The sequence below is a fragment of the Canis lupus genome, chromosome 3 (assembly GCF_048164855.1).
Source record: "Canis lupus baileyi chromosome 3, mCanLup2.hap1, whole genome shotgun sequence".
Taxonomy (NCBI): Eukaryota; Metazoa; Chordata; class Mammalia; order Carnivora; family Canidae; genus Canis; species Canis lupus.
In genome coordinates, this window is record NC_132840.1 from 26,376,814 (window position 1) to 26,389,990 (window position 13,177).

At 53.0% G+C, this 13,177-nt stretch overlaps 1 protein-coding gene across 12 annotated transcripts in view; it reads right to left on the minus strand.

The window, feature by feature from the left end:
* Positions 1–245: 245 nt before the first annotated feature.
* Positions 246–13,177, minus strand: part of H6PD (hexose-6-phosphate dehydrogenase/glucose 1-dehydrogenase) — a 29,322-nt gene continuing 16,390 nt past the window's right edge. For all 12 annotated transcript variants that reach the window (XM_072819752.1, XM_072819754.1, XM_072819758.1 and 9 more), the window contains 2 exons: positions 7,443–7,712; positions 246–6,323 (listed from right to left, as the gene is read on the minus strand). In XM_072819752.1, the coding sequence (XP_072675853.1) occupies positions 4,960–6,323; positions 7,443–7,712 (1,634 nt within the window). In that variant the 3' untranslated portion in view covers positions 246–4,959. The remainder of the gene's footprint in view (positions 6,324–7,442; positions 7,713–13,177) is intronic.

The window sequence follows — 13,177 nt, forward strand, 5'->3', positions numbered from 1 at the left end:
ATGGCTTAGAGACCCATGAAGTCCAGTCACCTGGCCCACTGCGGTCTCTCCCAGGAGGCCTGTGGGCCTCGTACCAATGGGATGCAGCTGGCTTGCCCCCACACACCTGCACCTGCAATGAGGACGTCAGGAGGTCTTCCCTCCCAGACCTGACTCACCCCCCACCTCCAAGAGCACGCAGAGCACAATGGCCAGGTCCGAAACCCACACACCCTGTCTCCCAGAGGAAGAAGGAGAGCATGGACTGTGGCAAAACAATTTTATTGTTTAAAAAATAAATGTTACATTTGACATACAAAAAGTCTTTTTAAAAACTCCATTCTGAATGTGTCTCATGGTCTGAGACATCTTTGAGTGTTCACCACTTCCATAAAAACCAGGGGCAGTTTCTCTGCGTGAGAAAACAAGGCACATTCCTGCTGCCTGGCAGAGAGCAGTTTTCATGCCTACTGTCGCCCGGCCACATAAGGGACATGGTCTCTCTGAGAAAGGAGCTTCCCTGTCTCTCTGCTCGCTAGCAGCCCAGGCTGGAGTGTCCCAGCATGGGACAGAGAAGGCCCGGACACGGCCCTGATTATAACAGACCCTGGTTTCCACACTGGCCGCCCCCACACCGCCACACCCCTGTCTAGGTCTCCTGCCCGCACCGGACCAGCACGGCCTTCTGGCTGAAGGCTCTGCACTCAGGCCGGGGCAGCACCACCCTCGGGCCCAGTGGAGGCCCTGCTGGTTGTGGGGCCTGGAGGAGCAGACTGCACAGGTCACACCTCAGACAGCTGGATGCACCCTGGGCCCTGGTCTGGAGCTAACCCAGGGTCCTTTCCTTTCCCAGTTATGTATCTTGTGACATGTTCTAACTGACCTTCCTAGACTTCCGTAGCGGTAAGGCTAAAGACCCAAACTGACAAATTTATGTAGTGTCTGTTTGCACTTCCACTTTCAAAGCAAACGACTAGCCAATATGCTCCACTGGGCTCTGAGCAAATGCAAACATGTTTACCTGGCCCTACACCCGAGGGACAGAAGAGATGCAGAGACGCGCTGTAAAGCACCTGAGAGCAGGGCAAGAGGCTTAGACAAAGACCATCCTTGGGAATCAACAAACAAGTGGAAGCATAATTCACCTAGACCTACGCCCTATCTCACCTTCAGGTCACACACAAATGCAACCCCAGGGATCTGCTTTGCAAACAGAAGCGACCAGAAGCTGGCTGGGGAGGTAGGTTCCCTGGTGTGCTATAATTTCAGAAAGGCCTCAAATCCTGCCACTTCTGTCTCATGCTGGTGACAGTGCTAATGAACTTGTACCTCATTTAGTGATGAGCTGTGGAAGTCGTGCTCAAAGACCACCCAGAGCTGTTGGCTGGGCAGGGGGGAGGGGAGGGAGGCCAGAGCATCGCCTCTAGGGAAGACATCTGCTCCTGTGCATCCCCAGAAAACATGCTGGCCTGGGTTCCCACTTGCTCCACCTGGTGGAGACCTGTGTGGAGCGAAGGCTACTCTGAACGGGGGCAGTGATCTGCTCTAGTGCTGATAGGGCACCCAGGGACTGTGGCTTCGTACTGAGACTGCACAGTGTGGGGCACAGGGCACCCCATAGCCAGAAACACAAGATGAACGCTGGGCCGCAGAGCCTGTGGCTTGGGTGACCTGCCGGTGAGCCGAGGGAAGAGAAGGCAGGCAGGACCCACGCGGGAACCAATCCACGCTTGCAACCAGGCGACACCCGTTGCTAGAATTCAAATGCCCAGAGCCTCTGAGAACTGGGAGAACCAACTGAGCCCATTTTCCCCGTTTATCTGCCTAGACACCCCCTCAGGTTCCCATCGGCTGCCAGATGCTGGTTAGGCTGGCGGAAGTTCCCTCTTCCTCGAGGGGAGGTCACCTGAACAAAGCGAGCAGCCCCCCAGGTGCCACCAGCATGGGCTGCAGACTGTGGCCCATGGGCCCAGCAGAGCAGTGGTGGGAGGTATAGGAGGGGTGCAAGCAACAAGGGCTTCAGGTCAGGATGCTGACAGCAGGGGACGGCCTGACACAGGTCTGGTGACACGGGGGTGGGGGGTGGGCAGCAGCCCTCTTCAGGCCCTTGCCCCCCTGGGGTCTACCTTTCGAGGGGCGGGCAGCTGCAGATGGTGCTGGCAGGCCATCACGGGCATTACCAGTCTTTCCTGTGCCTGGTTCATTTGAGAACATGCTGCCAGGCAGCTTCTCTACAAGTGGAGTAAGTTCTGCAGGGTCCTGTCTGCTCAGGATAAAAGCCTAACTTGATACAACTGATGCTGAGTCTGCTTATGTGAGGCTGCGTGTATTTTTGTTGGAAAAAAAAATTTTTTTTTTGTTCCTGAAAACTAAATTGCGGGAAACCGCCCCTTAAGGTCTGGTGGAAGCTTCTTCCCTCCTCTGTCACACTGCCCTCAGCTCTGTACAAACGGGGAAGGAGGGAGCAAGGCAGAGCAGGAGTAAGCTCTGGGCCTGGGGCCAGAAGCCTGTACTTGGGGGAGGACGCCCCAGAGGGGCATCCTGAACCATCAGTTCGCTGGCAGCGAGCTTTGATTCTTCGCACCTGGAGGCCCAAGAGCGGGAATAAAGCACTGTCTGCAGAGAAACAAGCAGCAGGAAGGTCAACAAGGCACCATTTTTTCACTTGCTTAGCAGGAAACTGCTCCCAGATCAGAACCACAATCTAGTTTACAACAGCCTGGAAAGTCCCTAGTTCATTCCACACAACAAATAGTACCGTGCTTGCTCTAGAGATGCTCATTTGCTGTGGAGGGGCCCTGGGCCTCTTCCAGGACCCCAAGGGCATGCAGGCTTGCGACCACCTCGGAAGCGCCCCTTTGAGCAACAAGAGCCCCCTGGGAAGGAGGGGGCAGGACAGGGCTGGCACCCAGGCCTGCTGTCAACAGACAGGTTCAGGTTCAGGTTCAAAGTCATCCAGAAAAAAGACTGCACCCCTTTCCTCAGGGTTGGCTGAGAGGGTAGATGAGACCAAGTGAGCAGGGCAAGCAGGGTGTGAAGCCCCAGGCCTGGTCCTCTTCACTCCCCAGATGAAGGCTCCTCTGCCGGCCACGCCGGGAGGGCCGGGGCGGTGCAAGAGCGCCCCCACGCGGCCACAGGTGGCACCACCCGGCCTGCAACCACCTGCGTCCCCTCAGGAGCATGGCCCACCAGATGCAAAAACAAAAACAAAAAAACAAACCAAAAAACCCTAAAATGCGGACCCCCAGAGAGAAAGAGAGAGACAGACATCCAGACCCGGCAGTGAGGTTCCGCTTTTCTGAGGTTAGCTCTCTTGGTGTAAGGAGATGTCCTGTCCAGACGGGTCATAAGAGGCCAGGGACTTTTAACACCAGTGCCTTTCACATAGAGAACCCCCACTCGGGCACCCAATTCACATGCACGCATCTCAAATGAAAGCCAGAATTCTTTGAAATCCATTGCCTTGAAGAAAGTGTAAACAATCAAAAGCAGAGAAATACACTTTGCGATGCTCCTTCTCACGAAAGCCCTCGGGGTGACACCAACACCTGACACAAAGTGTGACTTTACAACAAGAGAGCAGTCACACAGAATGATTGGTCTTATTCCTTTACGGTAATGTCTGGGGAGCATGATGTGGGAAGTTGAAATAATAATTAGTGAGAATATTTTTAAAAAGATTTTCAGAGGGACCCTCCACACACTAGTACTGGCCCAGCACTAATCAAGAACAGAGGACCCAACCCGCTCCAAACAGAAGCTATCTATTTGTTCCCTAGGTGGTCAGCAGTGTTGGCAGTGACATGAGAAGTGGCAGGAGGGGCCAGCAGATAGCAAGTAGGCAGGCTCCGTGTCACCAAGGGGTAGCGAGGAAGGTAGACTGCCACTTGTCCCCCGAAGGCTGCAAACTGGCCACATTCCTGAGAAGCTGGTGGGCAGCCAGTGTGGCCTAGGAGCCGCCTGGCCTGTGGAGGAGGCCTGGCTCCTGTCTGGGCAGATCAGAGCACCTGGACGGTCTGGACCACTGACATCACATCTCTCCCCACAAATGATGTGTCCCATCACAGAAAGACTTAACCGAATTTCCTGGTAAAGTGAGAGGGTATACTGAGAGTATACACCCACCGGAAGTCCCCTGAGGTGCAAAGGACCCTCTTGATTGAGGGACCCCTGGAATGGCCGAATCGTCTATGCCCACTGCGTATCACAAGGGGGTTGGCTAGAGAAGGGGGAGTGGGGAGGGGCCTCCCCCGCGCAGAGCTGTTCATCTACTGAGAAAGGAAGCTCCAAATACCAGTTGTGAGATTTCTGGGACCTTTTAACTTCCTAGTTATCTGTTGCTGTGTTACTACTACCATCCTTCATCTGTCTGAGAGTCAGCACAGGGACAGAGCAGGAGGCAGCCACAAAGAGGCCAGGACAGTAGACTAAATGTCAAAGTCTCAGAAAGAAGGGAATAGATGGGAGAAATAGGGACTCAGCCAACTCAAGGTCTCTGAACAGTTTCTAGCACCCTGCTTTGCATGGGCTCTGGCCTGATGAACACCTGTGCTCCCTTCTATCATCCATATTTTTCTTTTGCACAGGGGCCTGTTCAAGGATCACCCCTTCCAGGAAGCCTTCTCTAATTAACCCTAGCCATCGTATTGCTATTGAAGTTGGGAGCTTTCACAGTGTTCTATTTGTGCTGGCTGGTATTAATGCGTAACTGCTACAGCTATGTTCTTAAGGGGGCTACTTCTCTCCTAACTTGGACTGGAAGTTCTCAAGAGCAGAGACTCCACTTCTTATGTCTGTGCCTACCCACCACAACTAGATACAGACTGTCAAAGGGATTGGGATAAGGCCTCATCCTTTCCTCTCTGGGGCTTAACCCTGAGGCATCGGGTTCCAGAGAGCCGGGGCAGGTGGTGGGATGAAGAGGAAGGGGGCAGTACAGGGGAAAGCAAGCATGGGAGTGAGCAAAGGCCAAAGGCACCATCACCCCAAAAATGCCTCATAGTCCATATACCAAACCAGCTGGCCAGAACTAGGCAGGACACCTGAAATGGGCCACTTCTTGGGCTCATGGCCTGCGCGGCTCACCAGCATCGTGATCTCACGCTTCACTCTGCCCATGACCAGGACTGCCACCTTCCTGGCACGGTTGATGAGGGGCAGGCTAAGGCTCATGCGCTGGTGTGGCTTGTAGGGGCTCCTGGTCAGCACTACTGGCTGTGTGCCATCCAGGCCAGCAGGGGACTGTGGGAAGAGGGAGGCTGTGTGCCCGTCCGTGCCCATGCCCAGCAGCACCAGGTCAAAGCTGCTGTTGGTCACCAGGGCTGAGATCTCGCTGGCATACATCTGGGCCCCCTGGTCCTCCTCAGCACAGAGCCGCTGGTGCAGATGCACAGGCATGGGGTGGATATTGTAGTAGGGGACCCTGATGTACCGCAGCAGGTGAGCCTGCAGGCCCTGGAAGTTTGACTCAGGATCCCAAAGTGGGACACAGCGCTCATCCACCAGCCACAGATGCGTCTGGGCCCAGGGGAAGCCAAAGTGCCCAGTGGCCAGCTGCTCCAACAGGGGCACAGGGCTTGAGCCACCAGAGAGTGCCAGATGGAACTCGCCAAACCGCCGTACGGCCCGCACAGCTGTGGCCTCGATGTCATCGGCCAGCTTAGAGATCAGCTCCTCAGGCCAGGCCGAGATCAGGGGGCTTTCCCGGTACTTGGCCGTAAGAACCTGGAAGTTACTGGGCATTGGAGCAGAACCTGGCCCAGGCACCAGCTGCTCCAGCTGCTGCTGGCAAAAGCGCAGCTGGGCGCCACTGAACTCAAAGTCCAACAGGAACCCATTCTCAGCTCCTCCTGGGTAGAGGCGTGGGACCTCGTGGGCCAGGCTGTCCAGCAAGGGCGTCCAGAAGACCCAGGAGGCCAGCAAGTTCTCCGTGGTGATGAAGGAGTCCTTTCGGCCATGGAAGATATGAGATATGAGGACAGAATAGGCATCCTGCTCCCTCACGGGGCTGTAGACATAGTAATCAGAGATAGGGCGGCCGAAAAGGTGGAGCCCGGGTCGGCCCTCCACTTCCTTCCAGCTCTTGGAGGGCAGGGAGGGTCTGAACAGGTTCCGACTGACCAGCACGGCAGGGCTGCCCAGCTCACCATGTCCAATGTAGAAGATGATCTGTCGAGGCAGGCACTGGCTCTGGTCCACCACCCAGCGCTTCTCGTTCTGGGCACAGTAAGCCTGGTTCCTAAACAAGATCCGAATGTAGCCCACTCTCTCATCCAAGGCTTTGCCAGACATCAAGATGAAAGGGACGCCCTCCCAGCGAAGGTTGTCCACGTGAACAAGGATGCCTGAGATGACAGGGGACAGTGGAGGTGACATTCAGGCACAGAGAACCCAGGACTTCCAGTGCACCTGCCTTCCCTTCTTTACCACCCCACCAACCTTTCTCCTCTCTGAATGGAGCACCCCTGGATGCTATGCTCATCCTTTCTAGCATCTTCTCCCCCAAGCCAGTCCTCAAAATCTAGCCTCTAGGCAACCTCAGATGCCCACCTCTGTGAGGCACCTTAAGAGTCCTGGCCTCCCCCAGCCCCAAGCAAAGAAAACTGAAGTCTTATGGTGGAGGCATTTCTGACTCTTGGTCGGGGGAGGAGGATCCTTGAGAACCCAGATGCGCATGAGGCAAGGCCAGACAGCAGAGAAGAGGTGGGCTGGGGTTCTGAGCCAACAGCAGGGTGGAGTGCACGTACGGGGGCTGCAGTGGGAGGGGGGCAGGCACCAAAGTGGTGGAAGCCAGTGGCTGAGGGCACACCTGATTTGGGTTCCAAGCCTGGTTTTTCCATGTACTATCTGTGCCTAACCTTGGGCAAGTTTCTGAACTTCACTGAGCCTCTGGTTTCCTGACCTCTGGATGGGGGTAGCAATCATGGCTGCATCACGGATCTGTGCACCTGAGGATTATATAAGGTAGCGTATATCAAGTGCCTGGCATGTTGGAAGTGCCCCATAAACAGTCACTGCTTTTGTAGTAGAGTTTATTATCTGCAGCCTTAGGGAGTCAGCCCTTTCCAGGAACGCTCTGGGCCTAGGGAAGTGTCCATAGGATGGCTCGAGAGGACATTTGTCTGAGCAGCAGGGTGACTGCCTCCTGGCAATGCTGTGGGCTGTGGCCAGACAGGTGGATAACCTCACTGGGGGGCTGGATATAAGCGGGAGCCAGGTCTGAACCCGGCTCAGAGAGCTCTGGAAGTGTGTGTGGATGTGGACTGAACTGAGACCATCACTGGGGTGTCCTTTACCAAGAACGACCCAAAAGGTGACCTACTGCTGAAAGACGGTGGAAGGCCAGAGAGGCAAAGGACTTTCCTCCTTGGTGATGAGCACCCCCGTGAATATCCCTCCTGAGGTCTCTTCCAACCCAAACCAAAGGGTGTCTGGCCTTGGAAGGCTGTGGCCCCAGAGCCCACCTGCGAAGGTTGGCGTCAGGCTGTAGAAGCTGTCTGGCTTTTGCTGCTCTCTGCGCACCTGCCTGCTGTACGCCTGGTACTGGCCCAGGACAGCACTGCCCTTCTGCAGGCCCCGCAGAGCCTGGAAGGCCTGCAGCTTGTGCTGCAGCACAGCCTTGGAGCTGCTGATGTTGTAGGGTAGCTCCATAGCCACGAGGGTGAGGACCTCTGTCAGGTGGTTCTGGAGCACATCTCGGATGACACCATACTCCTCATAGAAGCTGGTGCGGCCTGCGCGGGAGGAGGAGGGGAGGCAGAGGCTGTCAAAGACTGGCAACATGCCCAACTTCCCCGAGAAACACCTGGACCCCCGCCCTGCACCCCTGCCCTGCCCGCCCACCCTGCAGCTGGAGTCCTCATCCCTCAGAGAGCTTATAAAAATGACTTATGTCAGAGCAAACCATTTTTTTTTAATATATGAAGTTTTTTTTTTTTTAAGATTTTATTTATTTATTCATGAGAGACACAGAAACATAGGTAGAGGGAGAAGCAGGCTCCATGCAAGGAGCTCAACGCAGGACTCCATCCCAGGACCCCAGGATCACACCCCGGGCCAAAGGCAGGCGCTAAAGGGATCCCGAAGTTTTTTTTTTGTTTTGTTTTGTTTTTTAATTTATTGATTTGAAAGAGAGAGCGAGAGAAAGCATGAAGGGGGGAGGGTCAGAGGGAGAAGCAGACTCCCTGCTGAGCGGGGAGCCTGATGCAGATGGGGTTCCATCCCAGGATCCTGGGATCATGACCTGAGCTGAAGGCAGACACTTAATCATCTGAGCCACCTAGACACCCCAGAGCAAACCTCAACAAAAGAAGGAAGGAGAGTGCCTGAGCATTTTAAGTGAAGCTGTCAAACTCCTTGGCCCTTCCTAAGAATCTGCGTGGGGAAGGGTCTTGTCCCAGCAAAGGCCAGAGGGCATTTATTTGCAGATGGGTGGCCAGACTCCTGCTCTCCTCAGGAATTGGTGGGTGGGTGTGGTGCCAGAGAAGGAGGTGGCATTATGGTGAGGGCCTGGGCTCTAGGGTCCCACTGCCACTTAGTACTGTGTGATTCTAGGCATTCCCTGACTTCTGGGTCTGTTTTCGCACCCTGCCATTAAATGGACTAATAACCACCAGCCCATTACTAAGGGCACAGCTGAACCAGGCAGTGTGCAGGTGCGAGGGCCCTGCCCTTGGCTTTCAGTGAGAGGGAGAGAAAACAAAGTAAGTCAGCAAAGAAATTACAGGGGCACCTGGCTGCCTCAGTCATTTGGGTGTCTGACTCTTGGTATCAACTCAAGTCTTAATCTCAGGGTCATGGGTCCAAGCCCTGCATTGGGCTCTATGCTGGATGCAGAGCTGACTTAAAAAAATAAAAAAGAAATTACAGACAGAGTGAGAAGAGGGCCTGAGGACTCCAGAGTGAGCTGCAAAAAAACAGGGAAAGATGATAAAGGAGCCTTCAGATGCACACACCCCGAGGCAGGAAAGAGCTCGGCTGTGATGGTCTACAGGAAGGTGAGCAGGGCTGGCGGTACCAGCAGTACCAGCTTCTACCTTCAGAGGAAGCCAGCGGAGAATCTGAGGCAGGGAAAGACGAGATCTGGTGCGCATTCAGAACAGATTCCAGACCACTGTGGGGAGAATGGATGCAGAAACAACAAGCCCACGGCAGAGGCCACACAGTTGCTCAGCAGAGTGGCAACCAGGCTGGAGTTGACGTGGCAGCAGAAAAGCCAGAGGGAGTGGATGATTTGTTACAGGATCAGAAGTGACTGGGCTTGCTGCACACTGGTGGCAAGCCTAAGCCCAAGGTGGGGGCCAAAGGTAACTTCTAGAACTGAGGCCTAAGCAAAGAATGGGCAATGGGAAGGCCCCACTGGGAGAGGAGCAGTTTGACGGAGGGGAAATCATGAGGTCCGTTTTGTGTGTGTTTAAGTGTAAGACCCCCAGATGCAGACACCAGCTTGGCAGGAGGGCAGGGTCCTGCAAGGGTAGAGGAGAGTAGCACAGAAGACATTGAGCAGAGAGCCCCGCCACAGCAGCTAGGTGCTCACTGTACCCCTTCCGCTCACACACACACGGGGTCCTGCACGGCAGCCACCACCATTACCCCTGCTGCACACCAGATGGAAGCACTGAATGTCTAGGGCCAGCACATGCAACACTACACCACACCCTCTAGAACTCAGGGCGAGGTCTGATGATCAGCGACTCAAATACATACAAGCCCACAGTCTCACAGCCTGGGCTTCAAATGCACAACACCTCACAGGGCATAGTTCATACTCCACCCACCTGCCGACACCCAGCCAATCCAGAGCCTTATAGAAAAGGCCTGACATCATGACAGGAGGAGCAATCATCTGTCAAAGGCTTCATGTGAGTGAGCTGGAACTTGGGATTGGGTCTTCACCCACTAACATCTACCTGTCCTGCAGGTCCCTGCTTCTAGAGGGTTTCACTGACCCCTTGGCCTGCACTCCTTGGGGGCCCTGTCTTCTGCAAGCCCAGGTGAATGACTCAGTGCCCGCTCGTCCCTCTCTCTGCCACACCTGAATCTGGAGCAGGTGAGTAGGAGCTCACCTGTCTGCCCACTGCTGTGTGCCCTGTGCCTGCCACAGCCCCATGACCATACCATGGGACCCTGGACAGCAGAGAACATGAACATCCATGCTCACAGAAACACAATGTCGAGAGAAAAACATGCTTGCTTTGATAACATAAAAATTAATTTTGAAAATAGGATATAAGATGAACTGTATACATAGAACTCCAATAAATGAAAAACACAACTGGAAATTAGAAATGCAATGAATGGGTTTTATGAATTAGAAACAGTAGAAAAGAGTCAGCCAACAGAAGACACAACTGAAGAGATTATCCTGTATGCAGGATAGAGAGACAAAAAGACCCACACTCTCTCACTCAGACACACACACAGGCACATGCATGCACACGCAGTATGTCTCCTCTTCAAAACTAAACAACATATTGTCTTGGGAATCAGACCTACACAGAAACAATCAAGAGCAGCAAGGGAGTAACTGAACCAAAATCTGGAATAGTAAAGGAGAGGAAATGAGACAGAATTTGGGGAAGGACACAAAGAGCTCTTTTTATTATTTTATTTTTTTATTTTTTTTTAAGAAGCTCTTTTTAAACAATGCTTGCTGGGTACACTGGTGTTTGTTATATCACACTTCTTCACATCCTATACACATTTAGTAAGAATTCTTTTTTATCTAGTCAATATTTAATTCAAACAAGCAAAAACAAGTGGTCCCTAGTTTAGACCTGCTTAGCCTCACATGCTCCCTTCCAGGGGCCACGCAGGGTCCCCGGCACCAGTCCGAACCACCTGCCCCAACCAGGCCTGCGGTGCTCGGTCACGCCAGCTGGATGGCGAGCAGGACCAGCCACGACTGGCAGAATGTGCCCTGAATTCAGCCCAAGATGCCAGGCCTGGGAGCACCCGGCTTGTGGGGCAAGAAGTGGAGCCAGGAGCCCGCTTGCAGGAAGGCACCTTTGTGCTCAGTAGTGGGAGTCTGACTCTCTTATTCTCAGCCAGAAATTAGGGTACAGCTCTGGCCAGTCATGCTAAACCCTCGAAGAGCTGGACAATCAGCTCAGCGGGGCCAGCCAAAATGCCAAAAGCACCCCTGTCCCCGCTCCATGGAAACAATGCCTGAGCTCCCCTAGCCCCACAGAGTTCTGGTCTTCAAGGTTCTTAGAGTATGGTTGAGAAGGCATCAAGAAAAGACAATAATTATAGTAACAGCATCTACCAGTCTATTTATTCCTCATGGTAACAATCTATAAGGAGATCTTACTTTGAAAATACAAATTTTGGTGATCCCTGGGTGGCTCAGCGGTTTAGCGCCACCTTCAGCCCGGGGCCTGATCCTGGAGACCCGGGATCAAGTCCCACATCAGGCTCCCTGCACGGAGCCTGCCTCTTCCTCTGTCTGTATCTCTGCCTCTCTCTCTCTCTCTCTCTCTGTGTGTGTCTCTATGAATAAATAAAATCTTTTAAAAAATACAAATTTTAATTTTAAAAATACAAGGAAACTGAGGTTCAGAGAAGTTAGAAATAGGGCCACACAGCTCACAAAGGGGTAAATATGAATTTGAACCCAGAGCCTGCAATTCTTACCATCCCTTTTAACTTCCACCACTCCCATTTAAACAACCATACAATGGCATGAGCACCAGTGACTTGGAGTGAGAAGCTAGTGGAGCTTGGCTCTGGAAGGATGGATCTAGGTCAAAGGTCAAGGGCCCCAACACAGTTTGCCTGGTGATGGTAAGCCTGGTCTAGCAGAAGCAGCCAGTCTGTGATTCAGAATAGCAGAAATCAAGAACGGTTGGAAAGGGCCCTGGAAACTCGGCTGAGAAGTCAAGGGGCTAGTATAAGTTTTTCACCTTCACTGGTTAAACAGAACTACCGTATGATCCAGCCATTTCACTCCTATGTGCACACCCATGAGCAATGAACACATAGTCCACACAGATGCTGGTACGTGAACCTCCACGGCAGCATTATTCACGATGGCCAAAGAGCAGAAACAACCCAAATGCCTATCAACTGATGAATGGAGGGATAAAGTATGGTCTGTCCATACAACAGAATATTATTCACAATAAGAAAAGAAACACTGGTACATGCCGCAGCATGGATGCACCCCGAAACCATGCCACTGTGACAGAAGCTAAACACAAAAGGCCACCACTGTGTGATGTCGTTTAGATGAAGTGTCAGGAACAGGCAGGTCCACAGAGAAATCAGGTCGTCTGCTGCATGGGGCTGGGAGGGAACATGGATGAGGATGGAGGGTACAGGGTTTCTCTTGGGGGTGATGAAAACTTTCTAAAACTGGCTGTGGTGGTGGGTGCATGACTGTGAATACACTAAAATCTCCTGGATTAAATGCTGTACATGGGGAAATTGTCTGAAATGCGAATTGAATCTCTAATAAGACTTTTTCTAGCAAGTATCAGAGCAGAAGTGGAATCACATAGGGGTGCCGTGGGACAGTGGGGCTATCTCCCATCTACCTGCGAGACAAGTTTATGGAGAGCGGGCTGGTGGTGGTGTAGCAGCAAGGCAGCACTCGGGGCAAATGAGGGAAGTAACAAGGGTCACAGCAAATGCAAAGACATTGGTTGGGGAGGAGTAAAAGCTGTGTGGGAGGAGTAAAAGCTGTGTGGTGCCTGGCTAGACCTGAGAGGCCACAGGAGTCATGACCTGGAGTATGGTCTCTGGAGCCAGATGTAGGGATTCAAGTACCTGCTCTGCCACCTTTCAGCTCTGCAACCCCACGTGAGCAGCTCTCCCTCACACAAAGAAGAGGACAGTGGCGTCCCTCCCTTGCAGGGCTGCTGTGGACGTTAATGAGTTAACACATCTATCTATGGGGCTTGGAACAGTGCCTGGCACACAGGAAGCACTGGCAGGTCCTGCCTAGGATTTGTATTTTTACAGGAGCTGAAAAAGAGGGGCTACTGGCCCGGCAGCACAGAGGGCAGTCACCATCTGGAAATAAAGAAGGCAGAAAATGTAGCTCGTGTTTCAATGACAGTTTAAGTTCTAAATCTGCTGAGTCTGAAGTGGTGACATCCTGTGAACATCTCTAGAAGGCCAGTCAGAGATAGAAGACTAGAGCTTGGAGAGGCAACAGAAGTCAGAGATATACTGGATTTCATCAAATCCAAAATGC